Here is an 18135-nt window from a genome sequence, read left to right on the forward strand (position 1 = left end):
AGGGGGTTCTTGTAACATACATTTTATAGCAAACAATATTTCCTCTTTATTCTTTTCCTGCCTATTATTCATCAGGTCAGATAGGTAAGCTAACAGTCGTTTGCTTTTAACTTAACCTGGCTTAAGGCAGAGGGTGTTATAAAGGGAACGAAACTAGAAGAGGAAAAACAGGGTTGTAGTGCACTCTGGGTTTTTTTTGTTTGTTTGTTTGTTTTTTAATTGAAGTATAGTTGACACACAGTGTTACCCTAGTTTCACGTGTACAACACAGTGATTCATCAAGTCTGTGCCTTATGCTGTGATCACCACAAGCGCACCATTTGTCACTACGCAAACGCTATTATAGTACCACTGACTACATTCCTGTTGTTGTGCTCTGTTTTATTTCTAAGTAATGGGTTAATAAGGGCAGCCGGGGAGGAGAGCAGTGTGGCCATTTATCTGCCACACAGAGAGTCATTCCCACTGGTTTCAATCGAAATATAGTTATCTCTGGGTAGAAACAATACAATGGATAACTTCTTACAGGAAGAAATGATTTTTGCAAAGACTTTATTTCTTTATACTGAATTTAGGCGATGTAGTCTTGCCTTAGAAAATAGCAAGTAAATGTAATTGCTCATTTAACATAGTTCTTAGTCATCCTTTCTGCATCTCTTTACAGTTGTATCTTGAGAAACTATTTGATCTGGAAAAGTACTAAAGAAGAATGGAAATTGAGTGGTACTCAAGATTCTCCCCCTTATTTTTGTAGAGAAATTTTCTAGGGTCCTGGTGGAGCAGCAGCAGGACCGAGCCCGGAGAGAGCAAGAAAGGATTCGTCTCTTTTCTGCTGACCCTTTTGATCTTGAAGCTCAGGCAAAAATAGAAGAAGATATAAGGTAATGACCCTTTACCTAAAGAGCGAGCTTTAGAGAATCCAGAGTTCCCGAATGACCGGTGACCCGGTATCAGCTGGGCACCTGCTCTGAAACAGCGTCCTTGTTTTGTATTTGAGAGAGCAGCTTCAGCCTTTTAGGTCGTTCTCTCCTCTTCCGTTTTCCTCACACGCTGATTCAGCATTACAAAGGTACAGGTACCTAATTTAATGACCTTCTTTTCTAAACTTGAATGAAGGCTCCGAGACTAGCCCACAGTGCATCATCAAAGCAGCTGCAGGTACAGGACCCCGGGACTGAGCAGAAGCCCCAGCCTGGGGAGACCGTTAGGCTGGCTGTCCAGGCTGACTGACTGGATCTCGATCCTTAGACATGCGTGAGCCCTAATTAAACCCGGGCTTGAGCATGACTGGAGAGCGAGCTCTGGACGGATGGAACCCTGTAGTCCTAGGTCTGTCTTCCTCCTGCAGTTCTTGCCCTGGCCTCAGTGGATAAACTGACTGCTGGATGCTTTTCCAGCAGCAGCTTCTCTAATGCTGTGGTTCTCACTGAGGCTACATTAAAAATCACATAAGAAGCTTTAAAAATGCAGATGCTTGTGCTCTACTCCCATATCTCATGGGTCAGAGTCTTAAGAGGTGAGGCCAGAGAGGTACAGTGACGCCAGTGCCAACCTTGGTCACGTTACTAGTCGCGAGCAAGATGCTCTTCAGTCCCTTAGAATGAAAAAGAACAGCTGCCGCCTACCCCCATTCAGTTTTTGTTGCGAATGGTGAAGGCCTTAGTACAGTCTTCTCCTGTCTTATTCACGGTCTCAGTTTTCTGCGGTTGACTGTAGTTCAGAAGATCAGTAGTAGCCTAATACCACGTCACAAAACCTCTGTCATTCACCTCACTTCGTCTTACTACGTAGGCATTTTTTCATCTCACATCATCATGAGAAGGATGAGTGCAGTACAATAGATATTTAGAGAGAGACCACGATCATAGAATGTTTATTACAGAAGAGTATAATTTTTCTCTTTTTTTATTGTTGGTTCTCTCTTACTGTGCTTCTCTGATAAATGAAGCTTTATCATAGATATGTGTACACAGGAAAAACATAGTATGTATAGGATTCGGTACTCTTGGTTTTGGGCATCCCCTGGGGGTCATGGAAGGTATCCCTTGCAGGGAAGGGCGGACTGCTGTATAACTAAGAAGAACTGTGTTCTTCGTTGTCATAGTCTTGTTACTCGAGTGAAGCCCGACTTGGTCATTATATCATACTGTCAGCTTGGAAGTCAAATAATGGTTATTTTATTTCTTGTTTCTCTAACTACATTTGAAATCAAGGAAATTTAAATTATATATCAGAATCAGTTGACAGCCCCAAGCTGTTTGTGTTCCTGTTGATGAAGTGCCCCCATTAATTGCATCAGTATTATATGAGTATCTTTGAAAAAACATCTCACTAGTTAAATCTACCCAGAGAAATAGGAAGAAACTTGTGTTCTCTGAACTAGACCCCATTGCAGCTCTAAGGGAACCTAACATAATTCTCAAGAATAGATGTGTTCAACCCAGGAGGCAGGAGTGGCGGGAGGGAGAGTGGGGAGGCATCTTAGCCAAACCCTGACACTGCCCTGTTGGCAGAGTAGCAGTTAGATGGGGCGTATTGGTCGGGGGCCGGGGAGATTAAGGAAATGGGGTAATGTGTACAGTCTTTTAAAGAAGACCTTATACCTCTCAAGAGACTCTCTGCATATAGGGCCCAGATTAGCCAAAGCGACTGGAATTATCTCAGAATCTGATTTTGCTGAAATTTATCTTGGTTGGAGTCAGTGCAAGGTCAGGAGTGTACAACTAATTTTAGTTCATTTCTAAATTTAAGAATGTGGCATAAGAGAAAAGCCGTGTAATTCTGTCAAATGCTTCCTAGAGTTCTGTTTGGTACGCTGCACCAGTGATTACTCAGGGTGTATGTACACTGGGGTGTAATAGCTTGCATATGCCTTTGGTTTTCTGAAAAGGTTCATATATTATTACAGAATGGCTGGTAAAATCATCGGTTCAGGGGCGCCTGGGTGGCACAGCGGTTAAGCGTCTGCCTTCGGCTCAGGGCGTGATCCCGACGTTATGGGATCGAGCCCCCACATCAGGCTCCTCCGCTGTGAGCCTGCTTCTTCCTCTCCCACTCCCCCTGCTTGTGTTCCCTCTCTCGCTGGCTGGCTGTATCTCTGTCGAATAAATAAATAAAAACTTTAAAAAAAAAAAAAAAACAGGTTCAGTTGAGGTAGAGTATTGCTACTCAAAAGGACAGGCACTATGCGTTAGAGCAGGGGTCAGCAAAGACTCCATAAAAAGCCAGACAGTAAATATTTTAGGGTTTGCAGGCCCTGCTGTCTGTCGGTGCGGGCTCATTCATGCCGGTGCAGTACCAGAGCGGCCACAATACAGCAGCTCGAAGTGAGCAGTGCGGCTGTGCCCCCATGGAGGGTTGTTCACACAAACGGACGGTCGTCTGTAGTCCTAATTTATCCCCAGTCTGGGACCCCATTCTGTTCATGTCTCAGTCTTCAGGTACGTTGCCCAGCCCCTGCCCTTGTTCCCATGAATATTGGTAGCTCGATAATGTTTTTAAAAGGAGGTTGGGAATGAAGGCATGAGTTGTTGGAGTAAGCTAGAACCCCCTTTTATATCTTTTTCTCATGTGGGAATTAGAATATGTCTGATGTTTGAGGAAATGGTTTGATGGACCAAGTGAACTGTGATGTGTGTGTTTATGTGTGGTTTTCCTAAGTGATAGCAGGTAGCTAGAGGTACGTGTGCATTTGCTGAACATCCGTGCTTCTGTTCACACTGTGTTCTAGATGCTTTCCACCTCTTAGCCACACTGTAACAGGAGTCATTACCCTCACTCACAGGTAGAAAGTCCAGTTTCGGGGATTAAGCAGAGACACAGCACAGACCGCTAACACCCATGCATTGTAATTGCCAACTATTTCTAATGCACTGGACATAGGAAATGTACCCAGATACCCAGTAAATCCTCCGTTAAAATTGAAACATTCATGAAATTCCGACATTTTGCAGAATTAAAAGGTTGTGACCCTTACTCTGCCGAGGTTTATCTTCCTGTTTCTGAGCTCATAAAGGGAGCAGACCTGTTTTGTGTGAGAAGGCAGTGTGTATGCCTTTAGATTTTCTGCCAGCTGCTTCTCACTGCCTCACCTGCAGGAGAGAGCACCAGTTTCCATTTCCATGACTCAGCTGCTATAATAGGGGCAAAAGATGTGTACAAATCTGTTGGTTTTTGTTTTTTTTTTTCCGGACAGCGAAAGGGAAACTGGAGGCTCCAAGGCCTTGGGGGTCGGGCAGGAGGCTGCCCTGCAGGCAGAGGAAGAGCAGCGGAGGGGCCTTGTTTGACCTTCTTCTTGGGGCGCAGGTGGTTGGTGTGGCCGCACTTCTTGCGGCAGTTGACGGCGCGGGGGTGAGGGTGAGCAAAGCGCTGGCGGCAGGTCATCTGGTCGCAGTTGTATTTCTGGGCCACCTGGCCGAGGGGAGGCTTGATGGTGCCACCCCACAGGCAGCCAGGTGCAGGGTGGACTCTTTCTGCTAGTCTGAGAGCGTGCGTCCATCCGTCAGCGGTTTGCCCGCAAAAAATCAGATACTGCTGGTCGGGAGGGGTGCTCTCCTTGTGTTGGAATTTGGCTTTGACATTCTCACTGGTGTCACTGGCTCAACTCTGAGGGTGATGGTCTTGCCGCCAGAGTCTTTGCAAAGATCGGCGTCTCTGCGTCTGCCGCTCAGCCATCTTGTTGAAGAGAAAGCCAAGTTTGTTTTGAGTATTGTGACTTTGAAACAGATTTCCCTTCCTGGAAATAATTTTACTGAACTTGGTTTTGGTTTGTTACAGGCAACAGAACATTGAGGAAAACATGACAATAGCTATGGAAGAAGCTCCTGAAAGTTTTGGCCAAGTAGTGATGCTTTATATTAACTGCAAAGTGAATGGACATCCTGTGAAAGCTTTTGTTGACTCAGGTGACGTCTCCGTCTTTGTCTCCATCTGTCCGACATTCTTACGTGACATGGGAAGAAGGGGAGACTCTGGTGCCTGTTAAAGATGGTAGTAGTCTTCTGGACTGCTAACAAGCCTGAGGGTCACTTCATTTGCCAGTCTTTTTGTTTGTTTGTAACAGGTTTATTTCTTAACCGTTTCTTAACTGGTTTTGTATTTTGCAGTATGTCCTTTATCTTCCTACCTCCCCTTATTTGGCATCCTGAATTTTTAGGATACCGCTGTAAGAAATTTGGGAGTAAATGGATTTAGGAGAAGGAGCCGTAAGAACTAGCTGCACAGAGTATAGGTCAAACAAATATCTCAGCATAGTCTGTGTGGTAGCACTTTGCCAGGAGCTATGAGGAGTCAAAGCATGTATGAATCAGGGCTCTTGCCCTTAAAGAACTTAACCAGGTCAGGAGACAGGGAGTTTCCCACTTGAGGATTTAAATAATCCCTGTACCAGCTGGCACCTTTTCTCGCAGTAATAACTCTGCTTTTTAGTAAGACCACACAGCACCATGTGGGTGTGGCTCATTGGTCTTATGGGCCTTAATTCTGTGTAGTTTGCTCAGGCTCTAAGCTAGGATGAGTCCTAGAGTAGTGAAAGGCCCTGTTCAAGTAGTGTTTTCCTCCATTTGTTCATCCACAGTTATCTGAGCACATGCTAGGTTTTAGCTGTCATTAGGTGTTTTTATATCTTGAGATACATACATATCCTGGGAGAAGCACATTTGCTGATTATTCAGTTTAAAAAAGATCCGTTGAATATTGTAGGAAGGGCACTCCTGCTGAGTGTTTGGGAGTAAGACTCACTAACTGCAGCTTCATGGGGCTCCTATGAGTGAGAGAGACAAATACATAAGAGACCCTAATATTAACACTCAACATTTATTGAGCCCTTACTGTGTGCCGAGCACCATACTCGGTGCTTAATATAAGTCATCTTAATTTCACTTAATCCTCAGGTTATCCTATGAGCTGTGTTCAACTATTAACTCTATTTTGTAGATGAGAAAATTTAGACAAGTGATGTCACTCTTCAGGTGGACAGAGTTCACAAGTGGTGGACTTTGGTTTCAGCCCATATCTGTTTGATACCACAGCTCAGCCACCGCAAAAATCGGATGCATGTTGGATAGCCATCGAGACCACATTCTCCCTCTGACTGGGGTGCTCAGGCATGCCTTCCCCACAGAGCAGGCAGGCATCTGAACTTCCCTGTCTTCATGGGCAGAGGAAGTGCCTTCAAGCTGAGGCTTGAGAAAAGGCAGGAGAGTGGCGAAAGGGGCCCTTCTTAATCTTGGACTTGCTTGCTTTACATCAGTAAGGAGCTTTTGTGGAATACAGTGGGGAGAGAGGAAGAAAAGAGAGATTGCCTTCTCCAGTTTTCGTTTCCTTCATTTTTGCTGGGCCTTTTTGAATCTAACCTTCCTCAAATGCCAAGAGCTTTCAGTGCTCATAAAGTGTAAGGAGCCTAATGAGTACAATGAACAGGAAGTGTTGGAATTGAAAGAGGGGAGATCACTGGGCAAGGCCAGTCAGTGGAGGAGGAGGCAGGCTTTGAGCTGGGCCTTACAGCATAAGTGGAGTTCAGAGAAAGTGAAGGCAGGGGGCGCACTGCAGGAGGGTCGGCGGGAGGAAGAGGCAGGGGGAACAACTCGCTCCTGTCGAAGTGGAGGGTTTAGAAGAGTCCGAGTGTAAGGCTGATAGCTGCATCTGTTTGGGCTGCTATAAAATAATACCATCGACCAGGGGGGCTTATAAACAACACAGATTTATTTCTCATAGTTCTGGAGGCTGGGGAGTCCAGGACAAAGGTGCAGGCAGGTTCAGTGTCTGCTGAGGACCCACTTCCTAGGTCACAGGTGTACGTCTTCTCACTGTGTCCTCACATGGCAGAAAGAGTGAGGGAGGGGCGCCTGGGTGGCACAGCGGTTGGGCGTCTGCCTTTGGCTCAGGGCGTGATCCCAGCGTTACGGGATCGAGCCCCGCATCAGGCTCCTCTGCTATGAGCCTGCTTCTTCCTCTCCCACTCCCCCTGCTTGTGTCCCCTCTCTCACTGGCTCTCTCTATCTCTGTCGAATAAATAAATAAAATCTTTAAAAAAAAAAAAAAGAAAGGGTGAGGGAGCTCTCTGGGGTCTCCTCTATAAAGACGCTCATCCCATTCCTGAGAGTTTCACCTCCATGACCTAATCACCTCCCAAAGGCCCACCTCCTAATGCAGTCACGTTAGGAATGTGATGGTTTCAACATAGGAATTTTGGACGGACACAGACATCCAGTCTGTAGCAGCGGGAAGCAGTTTGGCCAGGATGAGGTGGGCTCTGAAGCTGTGGCGAGGTGGTTTGAAGCTACTCTTACAAAGAGTAGGAGCCATCGAGGATTTTTGAGCAGATGAATAAGTGATCTGAAGAAGGTCATATTTGAGGAAGACTGAAGACAGTGACAGCTCTGGAAAATTCTGTACCCATCAGGGTCAGAACTATTCCCTTGCTTTAAATTATACCTCCACAGAGTGGTTCGGAAACCAGAGAAATTGTCCACTAGCGAGGGTAATAGGGTGTGAGCTAGGCTGATTGCTATAGTTAGAAGGAGGAAAGTCAGAAATAGAAATTGCATAAAACTTACTCATAGGGTTGGAGCAGAGTTTGGAGTGGGGAGAAGGCTAAAAGACAGAGAGTTACAGTGAACAGTGCTGAGTTTTATGTTGCAGGAAAGTAGTTTCGTTGGTAAGAAGAGAAATCCAAAGTGAGAATGACTTGGGGGAGAAAGGGTTTTATACCTGTTGGCTTTGAGATGGCAATGTCGAGCACCCAGGCACGTAGACAGGAGTCTGTGGGAGAGATAAGGACTGTATGTGTCTGTCTCTTGCACAGGCCGGGTCCGGCTGTGTGGATGAGTACATGCAAGAAAATACCCTAACTGCCCTCTTTCCCAAAGGAAACAGAGTGATCACTGATGCAGAGATGGGGGGAGTTCAGCATTTATTTATTTGAGAGACTGCAGGTTTTACCTGGTGAATTACAGTGTCCCAAAGTTTGAAATAAAAATAATCTGATAAAGTGTTTAGAGATACTTGGTGAAGATTGATCTGAGTGTAAAGCTGTGCTTGACTTAGTGTTTCCATCTGTAGACATGGTTTGACTCTCTGGAAGTCCTCTCCAGGTAGGTTTGCTTTCTGTCGGTAAAGTTTTAAAATGTCATCCAATTAGTACATTTAAACAAAATATTATTTCGCTCCCTGTCAGGTTTCTACACTGTGTTTCAGATTCCAGTGTGGAACTGAAAGTTGAATTAAGTGTGGCAGGAACAACTAAGGGCTAGATTAAGCTAGGGTATGAATAATTTTACACAGACAAAAGCCTGGGGGTGTACTTGCTCTCTGCCTTGTTCTCAGGCTGCATTTTTTAATCTTAACACAAACATGGACTTTGTTTTTATTACCTGATGTTTCCCTCTGCCTCCAGGTGCCCAGATGACTATTATGAGCCAAGCTTGTGCAGAAAGGTGTAATATAATGAGGCTGGTGGACCGTCGGTGGGCAGGGATCGCCAAAGGAGTGGGCACCCAGAAGATTATTGGAAGGGTACATCTAGGTGAGCAAAGGCACTGTGGGTGTCTTTTCAGAGTAGTAGATTATTAAAAATTTATTTTGCATAGGTATATCTGATCCAGCAAGCCTAATCCCCAGAAATTTTAAATCCTCTGTTCTGTCCGAATTATACATACACATGTTTTAGCTGATTATAAAAAATCAGTCGCTGTGTACTTCTATGTTCCTGCGCCTTAGCGATCCCATTCAACTGTTTTAGCTCATTTCTTTTGGTGTTTACCTCCATATTTCAAAATAACGTGTGTTTTGTGCTCTTACTGATACGTAAATATTGTTGAGAGCTGAGCCATCTAATTGAAAACGATTGCTTTTCCTTTTGTGTCTAGTATCTTTTTTCTTGTAATAATTGTTTTGTTTTGGTCATTTGGGATTTGGTCATTTGGGATTCTGTGTCTTACTCAATCCCCGAACACTTTGGTCATTTTGGGATTCTATGTGTTACTCAATCCCCAAACACTTACCTAGTTGTGGAAATCTTTATGCATTTCATCCTGTTGAAGATTCTTTTAGAGACTGGATGGGTGCCTCAGAGCTGCCTCACAGCTGTTGTTTTAGAATCTCCCTTGCCTGGGTCTCAAAGGCTCCTCTCCCCTTGGTGTTAGATAGGATTACATGCATCCCCTGTCATACTCTTTGTAATTTTCTCAGCTTTTTAGAGTACATCTTCCAGTAGCTTCCTGAGAGAAAGTGTAAGGGAGGAAACTGAGTCCTTAAATATCAGAACTTGTCTTTTTCCCCCTATATTCTACAAGTCTAGCTAAGTTGGAAATCATTTTCATTTTCCACAGTTTTTGTCAGCATTGCTGCAGAGAAGCTGGCTGCTGTCCCAATTCTTGATCCTTTATGTGAAAGATTTCTTTTCCGTTTCTGAAGCTTGTAGAATCTTCTTTGACCTCAGTGTTTTGAAATTTCACAGTGATGTACTCGGGTGTAGATCTGTCTTCATCCACTGCACAGGGTATGTTTCACCCCGCCGCACCCTGGAAGTCTGTTGCTAGGGTGGGATAATCTCCTATCCTGGACTTGTCTTCTAGTTTTCTTTCTCTCCTGTTTCTTTCATGTGTCCTGGTGTGCTGTTTGTTTGCCAGATTTCCTCAACTTTGCCTTCCAACCTATCATGTTTTGTATTTATTTGACTTTTGTGTTAGATGGTTTTCTCAAATGTCTGGTGAGACATTGTCTTGGCATCTGCTCATATTGAAGACTGGGACACCAAAAGGCTATTTGGAAGATTACTTGGGTGGGCAGCCATGGCAGTTGTGGGTGATGTGGAAGTTGGAAGGGAGAAAAGGGCCAGAGGCTCAGTAAACTTGAACTTCATCCCCTGGGTTTTAGTTACATGCTTGTTGTATCTCTGTCTTCCTCCGTGCCCACCTCTGTTTTACCCTCTTGAGAAAATAAACCTCCAGTCTACTGTGGGGGTGAAGGGAGGAAATCACCTGACTGAGGAGAAGTTCCAGAGGGAACCCCACTAACTGTGTCTCCTGCAGAGACCTTCACCCAGTCTTCCTGCTTCGGACCCACCTCTACCCCTGTTTGCGCAGGTCCTTGTTCTGGTGAACAAGGGAGTTCTGAGATGTGAACTGGCTTGATTCCTGGTTTTCCGTACTGTCCTCTGCTTTCTGTTCCAAAATTGTGTTTCATTTGTCTCTTCCATTATTTTTGTCCTTAGTGATTTGTACCTTAAAAAACAAACTTCTATTGTGAATTTTTTAGGAGTAAGTGGAGATAAATACATGTGTTCAGTCCTTCATCTCTAACCAAAATTTTTCTTTTTCTTAATACTTTAAATCCTTTTGAGTGAGACTCAACCACCAGGTACCATTGTACTTAATCTCCTTCTGGCCTTTTTTCCATGCATTTTATTCTTGCAAAGAAGTGGTCATATATAGAATTTTATACCCTGTTTTATGAAAAAATAACATTTTCTCACTGTTTCTATATATTTCATAAGCACCATTTCAGATGCATAGCATTCTCTTGTACGAGTTTAATGGTGAACTTTTAGGATAAAAATTTTCCCCTGATATTTTATTATTGTAATACGGCAGTGGATTTTTGTGTAGTTTTGTGCACATTTTAATTTTTCTCTTAGTCGAGATTCCTGTAAGTGGAGCTCCTGAATCAAAGGTTATGGTGCTTAAAGGCTCTTGATGGACGTCCAGCTTGTACCAAGGCGGCTTCTCCAGCACTGAGCCAGTATTCGTCTTGAGGTCCTTGTACAATCAAGGATTATTAGTTTTTATTCCCTTAACATACAGATTTAAAAAGGGGTTTTTTAAATTGTTTTTTTCTTTTATTGCAAGTGATAGTTTCTACCCATTTTTTTCTGTCTTTTGTAATGTTATTTGTCTGTTAGAGTCTCTGTGTTTTCTTTTGTCGATTTATATAGACTAAGGATAGTTTAAATACCTTCCTCGCATATACTTCCCTGCACGCAGTAGGCCTGAACCTTCGCACAGTGGTTGCTTCAGAGTCTGAATTTTCAGAATTTCCGTGGTTTTAAGTAAGAAGGTGATAGGAGGAAGCAAAGTCAGTACCAGTCCCTTGTGTCCTTCCCTGTGGGTGGGCAGGCTGTAGCATTTGCAGCTTTGGCTATGATAGGCGGAAGAAAACCTTAAAATTATAAGGGAAATCTAAGTAAAGGGGAGCTATTTCACAGATAAAAGGACTCAGGATGTCGAAGGTGGTAATTCTCCCACATTCGTCAGCAGCAGAGTCATTGTAATACCATTAAGATTCCAGTAGTTTTTTTTTTTTTTTTTTTTGGTGAGACCTGATGTGCTAATTTAAAATTTTACATGGGCCATTTATTATAGGAATAGGCAAGAAACTCTGGAATAACTTCCCCTTCTAGATGTCAAGACCGAAGGACTAGAACAGAAACAGACCCATGGCTTACGTGAACCTTGATAAATGAGAGAGGAAATCTTATAGAGCAGAGGGAAGTTTTCAGGAAACAGTGCTAGGACAGCTGGGTATCCATGTGGAAAAAATGAATTGGAAATTGGACCCTTTCTCACATCACACACAAATGTCAGTTCAGGGTTGATGTGAAAGGCAAAGTCAGAGCTTTTAGAAGAAAATACTGGAGAATATCTTGCATGGGGAAGAGGTTCCTTAAAAGTTAAGAAGGAAATTATTTGACAATTTGGCCACATTAAGATTAAGAACTTTTTATCAAAAGACAAAGAAAGTGAACAAATGCAAAGTAGAAAAGAATTTTTATAGCACATACGACTAATAAAGGATTCAGATTCAGAATATATACATTTTGTGTGTGTGTCTGCCTGTCCTCCAACTCAGTAAAAAAGACAGTATGGGGCACCTGGGTGGCTCAGTTAAGTGTCCAACTCTTGATCTCAGCTCAGGTCTCATATCAGGGTCATGAGTTCAAGCCCTGCTTTGGGATCCACACTAGGCATGGAGCCTGTTTAAAAAAAAAAAAAAAGTTCATAAAAAATTACACAAACGACAGAAGAGGCACTTTTTTTTTTTTTTTTTTTTTTTTTTTNTTTTTTTTTTTTAGAGAGAGAGTGAGCAAGAGCAGAGGGGATGGGCAGAGGGAGAAGCAGACTCCCCACTGAGCAGGGAGCCTGACGTGGGGCTCTATCCCAGGACCCTGAGATCATGGCCTGAGCCGAAGGCAGATACTTAACTGAACTCCCCCAGATGCTCCCAGGCACTATTGAACAGGAAACCCAGATGGTTAATAAATGAAAATTTGTTCATTATTAATCAGGGAAATACAAAATTACTTGCCAGATTAGCAAGATTTTAAATCTGATAATACCAAGTGTTGGTGAGAATGTGGAGCATTTTAGAAGCATTTTAGAAGGTAATTCAGCATCACCCAGCAAAGTTGAGTCTAATATCCCCTAGAACTCTATGATTCCATTTTCTATGATATATATATACACACAAACACACCACGTTAGAGAAACTGAATACACACCAGGAGACAAGTATTAGAATATTCAGGGTGGCATTGCTTATGATAGCAGAAAACTGAAAGCGACCCAGAAAGTCCCAGAGCAATAGAATCAATAAATCAGTTGTGGTATATTAGACGTTACGGTACTAGAAGGGGTGATTTAAAGTGAAAGAAACAGTCACATGTACAGGGATAGATCTCAAAATACTTTTTGAGTAAAGAAGCAAGTAGTAGTTCAGAAACACAAAGTTAAACAGTAATGCCGCTTAGAAATCATACAGAACTGGTAAGGATTATTTAAAAAGCTGGAATGATGAACACAAGAACCAGGATAGTAGGAAAGGTTGGAGAAATCACTAAGTTATGATCAGTAGAAGATAGTATAGGGGACTTCTGTGATTTGTTTTCTCTAACCTGGGAAATAAATGCATGGGTATTTGTTCCATTATGCGTTATACTGTACACATTTCATATACTCTTCTGTTTGTAAGGTACACTTGAGAACAGGGCGCATGGGTGGCTCAGTCAGTTGAGAGTCTACCTTCGGCTCGAGTCGTGATCCCAGGGTGCTGGGATCGGGTCTTGAGTCCTGCTGTCTGCTCAGTGGGGAGCCTGCTTCTCCCTCTGCCCCTCCCCCTGCACATGCACTCACGCCTTCTCTCATGCATGCACGCTCGCTCTCTCTGTCTCTCTCTCAAAAATAAATAAAATCTTTTTTTTAAGAAAAACTATATTTAATAACAAAGTAATTTTTAAAATATACGTATAAAGTAAGAGGACTAATAAAGGAAAGAGGCAAAGCGGGAGGCTCCAGGCAAACACAGGCTTTGGTTTGTCTCAGCTTTCACGAGTAGAAACTTGATTATAACAGGCGGTGATAAACAGTTTACTCTTTGGAAACTGACTTGTGTACAGATTTTATTTCCCTTTTAGAAAGCCTTTTGTAAGTGTGTAGGAAGCAAGCGGTTAATATTGGAGGAACTGATCCCGCCAGTCTTTAATGCCAGCTTTCCTTACCAGCTGAACATGTGTCCTGATGGTATCACGTATCAAGCCGGGTATTCTGGGTAGTCGAGTTCCAGTCTATCCACTTTATAAGCTGGTGCCTTCATTGGCTTTCAAACTGATCGTTGGGCTTACTGGATTTTTATATGTAACTCACCTGTTTCATGCTTTGCCTTGGCTTTGACCAATTACAGGAAGTAGGGCACAGAATGATAGGTATTTCCGAGGTTTGCATGAGGCTTTTGAAGCAAAAATTGGTAATCCCAAAAAATAAAATATGAAATACAGATTAAAATAAAACTCCGTAATCTCTTCTCTTCCTGTGCTGTAGCTCAGGTTCAGATTGAAGGCGATTTCCTGGCGTGTTCCTTCTCCATCCTGGAGGAGCAGCCCATGGACATGCTTCTGGGACTGGACATGCTGAAGCGGCATCAGGTAGTTACGGGCTTCGCTGTCCTCCTTCTGTGTGTTACACGGTTCTTAGCGCCTCTTTCTCCTCGGTTGTGTATCCTGGAAAACGGAGAAGCCGTGGCTTCTCCAACCTGGAAAGGGCCTGAATTGAGGATGTCATCATGGATGGTTTGAAATTATCAGTAGAAATAGAATCTCTTCTTGTGAAATCTCTCTGAATCTTTTACATCTTGCCATCTGTTTGAGATTATAATGGGCAACTTTGTTCTCTTGTGGTGTTTTTAGTTTCTTATGGGAACTCAGGTAATTTTTGATGGGTTTGCAGGGATCTGGACAACACATGATGGTTTTTGTTTTTGGTTTTTTTTTTGGTTTTTTTTTTTTTTTTTTTTTTTTGGAGAGGTTGGGGAGGGACCAAGGGAGAAGGGGAGAGTCAGACACTTAACTGACTGAGCCACCCCAGTGCCACCATGATGGCGACTTTATTGCAAGTATACGTTCAGTAAATCCTTACTAGCTGGGCAGACGATGCCCAGGAAGAGGAGTGGCCGGATTCAGGAAGGTGTATGTGAGGTGCTGGGAGTGGAAATGTTTATTTAGTACAGGGAGAGTGATTCGTAAATATATTTGCTTGTAGTGATACTTATATTTCCACCTTGAAGCCTAATAATTGGTATAAAGATAAACTGTTCTGATTGAAGAAGCATTTAGTGTCCACTGGGTAATGAGATTTTTCACAACAAGATTTCATAGCTAGTCAATATATTTATGTCACTAATACTCTTTAAAAAGATTTTTATTATAAATTCCTATAAAACATTGCATTAATATTCTAATTAAGGTGCAGAATTTTAAGTAGAAGGGATGAGTGAATGCATGTATTAATAAAACCCAGTATTTTTTTTTTTTTAAAGATTTTATTTATTTATTCGACAGAGATAGAGACAGCCAGTGAGAGAGGGAACACAAGCAGGGGGAGTGGGAGAGGAAGAAGCAGGCTCATAGCAGAGGAGCCTGATGTGGGGCTCGATCCCATAACGCCGGGATCACGCCCTGAGCTGAAGGCAGACGCTTAACCGCTGTGCCACCCAGGCGCCCCAAAACCCAGTATTTAACTTGCACTGTGTTTCTCTGTTTATCTGTCATGGTAGAGACCAGTACTCTCCAACTTGTCAGATACAAAACATGTATGTGTGTACTGTCCTGTGTCAAATACACAGAAAAATATACGGAAAAGGAGGGTAGCATAAGTATGAAATGAATACTTCTGTAGAGATGGCCTTGCCCATATACCACTTTTAAGACCATTGGTATAGAGTTTAAATATAAGTTGTACTTTATGCAATAAGCCAAATGTAAATAGTAATGTAAATGTGAATGTATAAATAGTATGTCTCAGCTTTATAAGAAAAAGTCACAAGTTTCTAAAAAGTGGGGCTGCTGATTATGCCTGGCTTTTTTCCAAATTTTGTACAATGAACATGTATTACATTTAAATTCTGAAGTGAATAGAGCTTGGGTTAGACGAATAAGTGTAAACTGCATCCTATGAAGATGATTCTGCTATAAACTTCAAGTACTTAAAAATATTTAAATATGAAGTAAAACTTAAATATTTAAATTCGTGATAGTTTTTCTGCATGGCATCTTATCCACTGTCCTCAGTCTTTGGTTTCTTCCTTCTAAGTGTTCCATTGACCTCAAGAAAAATGTACTCGTGATCGGCACCACAGGCTCTCAGACCACCTTCCTTCCTGAGGGGGAGTTACCAGAGTGTGCCCGATTGGCATATGGGGCGGGGCGAGAGGACGTGCGGCCAGAGGAGATTGCAGACCAAGAATTAGCAGAAGCTCTTCAAAAATCCGTAGAGGATGCAGGTATTTGCAGTGGCCATGCTCTTCAATAACTTTTCTTGTTATTGGTCGGTGAGCAGGGGAGGTTGGAGCTTCAGAGGGGATGGGGACCTTTTCAGTTTCTAATCCGTGTCATCGTCCTGTCATGGATGTGTTCCTTGTCCTCTCACCACCTCCACCTATCTCTGAATTCAATAAAGCAAACCTTGGTGTCTCAGCAGATCCATTGCTGTGTTATCAGGGAGTTATTTGCTTAAGCACATTTTGGTAGGCTTCCTACAAAATCTTGGGTTTTTTCCCCTACCAAAAATTACTACAGGGGGTGCCTGGCTGGCTCAGTCAGTTGAACATCCGACTCAGTCTCAGCTCAGGTCTTGATCTCAGGGTTGTGAGTTCAAGCCCCACGTGGAACTCCATGCTGTGTGTGGAGCCAACATTAAAAAATAAAATAAATTACAGTAAGCAGGCATTTCCCTTTGAGTTCTACAGTCTCCCTGAAAATTTAGTTTCCTTTTCTTAGGCCCGTTTCCTTTGAAGGATAGCATTGTCATTGTGACTGAGCAGTCCTGACCTCTTTGATATCTACTGAAAGTGCCACCACCGTAGACAGAGACACCAACGATAAGACACATAATTGGACACTAATCAAACTACAGTGTTTATGCTATTAATGAGATTGCATGTGTGTCCTTGGGCCGAATCAGAACAGTAGGTCAGCTGTTGACATGGGGATACCTAATCATTTTTTCCTAAGTCTCAGTTATCATGGCTTATTTAAATCTAAAGACCAAAGCCAAGTTTTCTGGGCTCAACGGAAGGACACATTTTTTGCTGAAATCCTACCTCCATGGCATAGTTTTTCCCCATCTGTTATAAAACAGTGACTCTGGGATACATTTTCTAGAAGCTGAAGAGAATTGATTTTTAAGGGGGGTTACTTTAAAGTCTTGAGCTGTAATGATCCACCAGTGACTAATAGCACGCTGTGTTTTCTGGTATAGCAAAACGTATTAGAGTTACAAGTCCAGCGAGTGGCTTTCTCCTAAAGACCAAAAAAAAAAAAAAAAAAAAATAGGATCTTTGAAAAATAAGCAGCCAGATTTTGCCAGTGTTTTTACTTAGAGAACACCCAGAGGTCTAGCCCCAAGCCTCTTTAAAATGGGTGTGGGCTGCAGACAGAGTTTCCCACGCGCCTTGGCCCTAATCTCCACCACACCCTTTGGCACTTTCGAGTTTTACATTTAAAGTACAGCTTTGGTTGTGACTTAACTGTTTCGCAGGAAGGGGAGAATTCTGAACAACCAGACAGAGACTAAATTAATAGTTTTAATCTTCCCTGCAAGGCAAGCTTGACTGAGTTTGACATACCCACTTAGAAGGTTTTACCTGTTTTTAGTAACTTGTCAGCTTAGTCATAATAGTGGGTATTAATAAAATGAAGATGTATTACCATCTTGTGAAGTCTCTGTTTTTCCCCCACAATTTGGTGTTTTTATTTGAGAAGCACTAGCTGATGATAGCAATGCTTTCTAACCTACTAACAGTTACCCTCTTTGGTAATTACCTTCTTGTAAAAAAGTTTAGGAAATTAAAAACCACAGGTGTTTTCAGGCATAGTGACGGGAATGTACCAATTGAAAGGATGAAAAGGAGCGCCTGGCTGCTCAGTTGGTAGACCCTGAGACTGCTGATCTCAGGGTCATGAGTTTGAGCCCCACGTTGGGCTTAGAGATTATTCTAAGGACATTAAAAGTAACATGAAAAAATAAAAATATTTTTTAAAAGGATTAAAAGGAAGTAGGTTTTTTGCCCATGTGCCTTTTTGTTACCCATATGTGGCTTGTGCTAATTTTTATAATGTTTAAATAGTGAAGTAATTCTACATCAGGTCCTGTTTGTTTGGAACACTGACTTCCCAGTATCATCAAAATCAAAATTCTGGACATAGTAGGTGAAAGTATTTTTGCTAAAAACTGGTGGATACCTTATACCAGAGTGTTTTTATCTTTTCTATCAATGGAAAAAGAAATATATCTAATATATCTTCTAAAAGCTGGCTAAAAGGTAAGCCAGGATAATCCAGTTTGGTTTGTTTTTCTTCTAAAAATAAATCTCAACTGAGAAGGAAATTTGGAAAGTGACTGTTACAAGTGTTCGCTCACCTTTAAGATTTCCATACCGTGTGATTCCATCTATGGGTCTGCTGTTCTCTACCCGTCCCACATGTCTGCCTGTGAATTCCATGTGTGTGGGTGTGTGAAGTTCATTTCTTTCCAAGTTCTATTGAAAAATCTGTTGAAGTTGACACATTGCTTTATGTATTGTGAGAGAATTAAACCAACCAGACTACAGAAACATTCCCCAAGCTTGACTCTACCAGTTCCTGATTGT

General features: G+C 42.4%; 1 protein-coding gene and 1 pseudogene across 3 annotated transcripts in view; one reads left to right on the top strand and one right to left on the bottom strand.

The window, feature by feature from the left end:
• Positions 1-18135, top strand: part of DDI2 (DNA damage inducible 1 homolog 2) — a 41284-nt gene that overhangs the window by 11909 nt on the left and 11240 nt on the right. For 2 of the 3 annotated variants that reach the window (XM_011227688.3, XM_034671246.1), the window contains exons 4-8: positions 755-881; positions 4777-4904; positions 8396-8524; positions 13812-13915; positions 15579-15768. In XM_011227688.3, coding sequence (XP_011225990.1) covers positions 755-881; positions 4777-4904; positions 8396-8524; positions 13812-13915; positions 15579-15768 — 678 coding nt within the window. Of the gene's footprint in view, positions 1-754; positions 882-4776; positions 4905-8395; positions 8525-13811; positions 13916-15578; positions 15769-18135 lie in introns of those variants that run through there. The other variant, XM_034671245.1, reaches the window with a different exon arrangement.
• LOC117804356 lies at positions 1632-4657 on the bottom strand (annotated as a pseudogene).

This window comes from Ailuropoda melanoleuca, chromosome 11, assembly GCF_002007445.2.
Source record: "Ailuropoda melanoleuca isolate Jingjing chromosome 11, ASM200744v2, whole genome shotgun sequence".
Classification (NCBI taxonomy): Eukaryota; Metazoa; Chordata; class Mammalia; order Carnivora; family Ursidae; genus Ailuropoda; species Ailuropoda melanoleuca.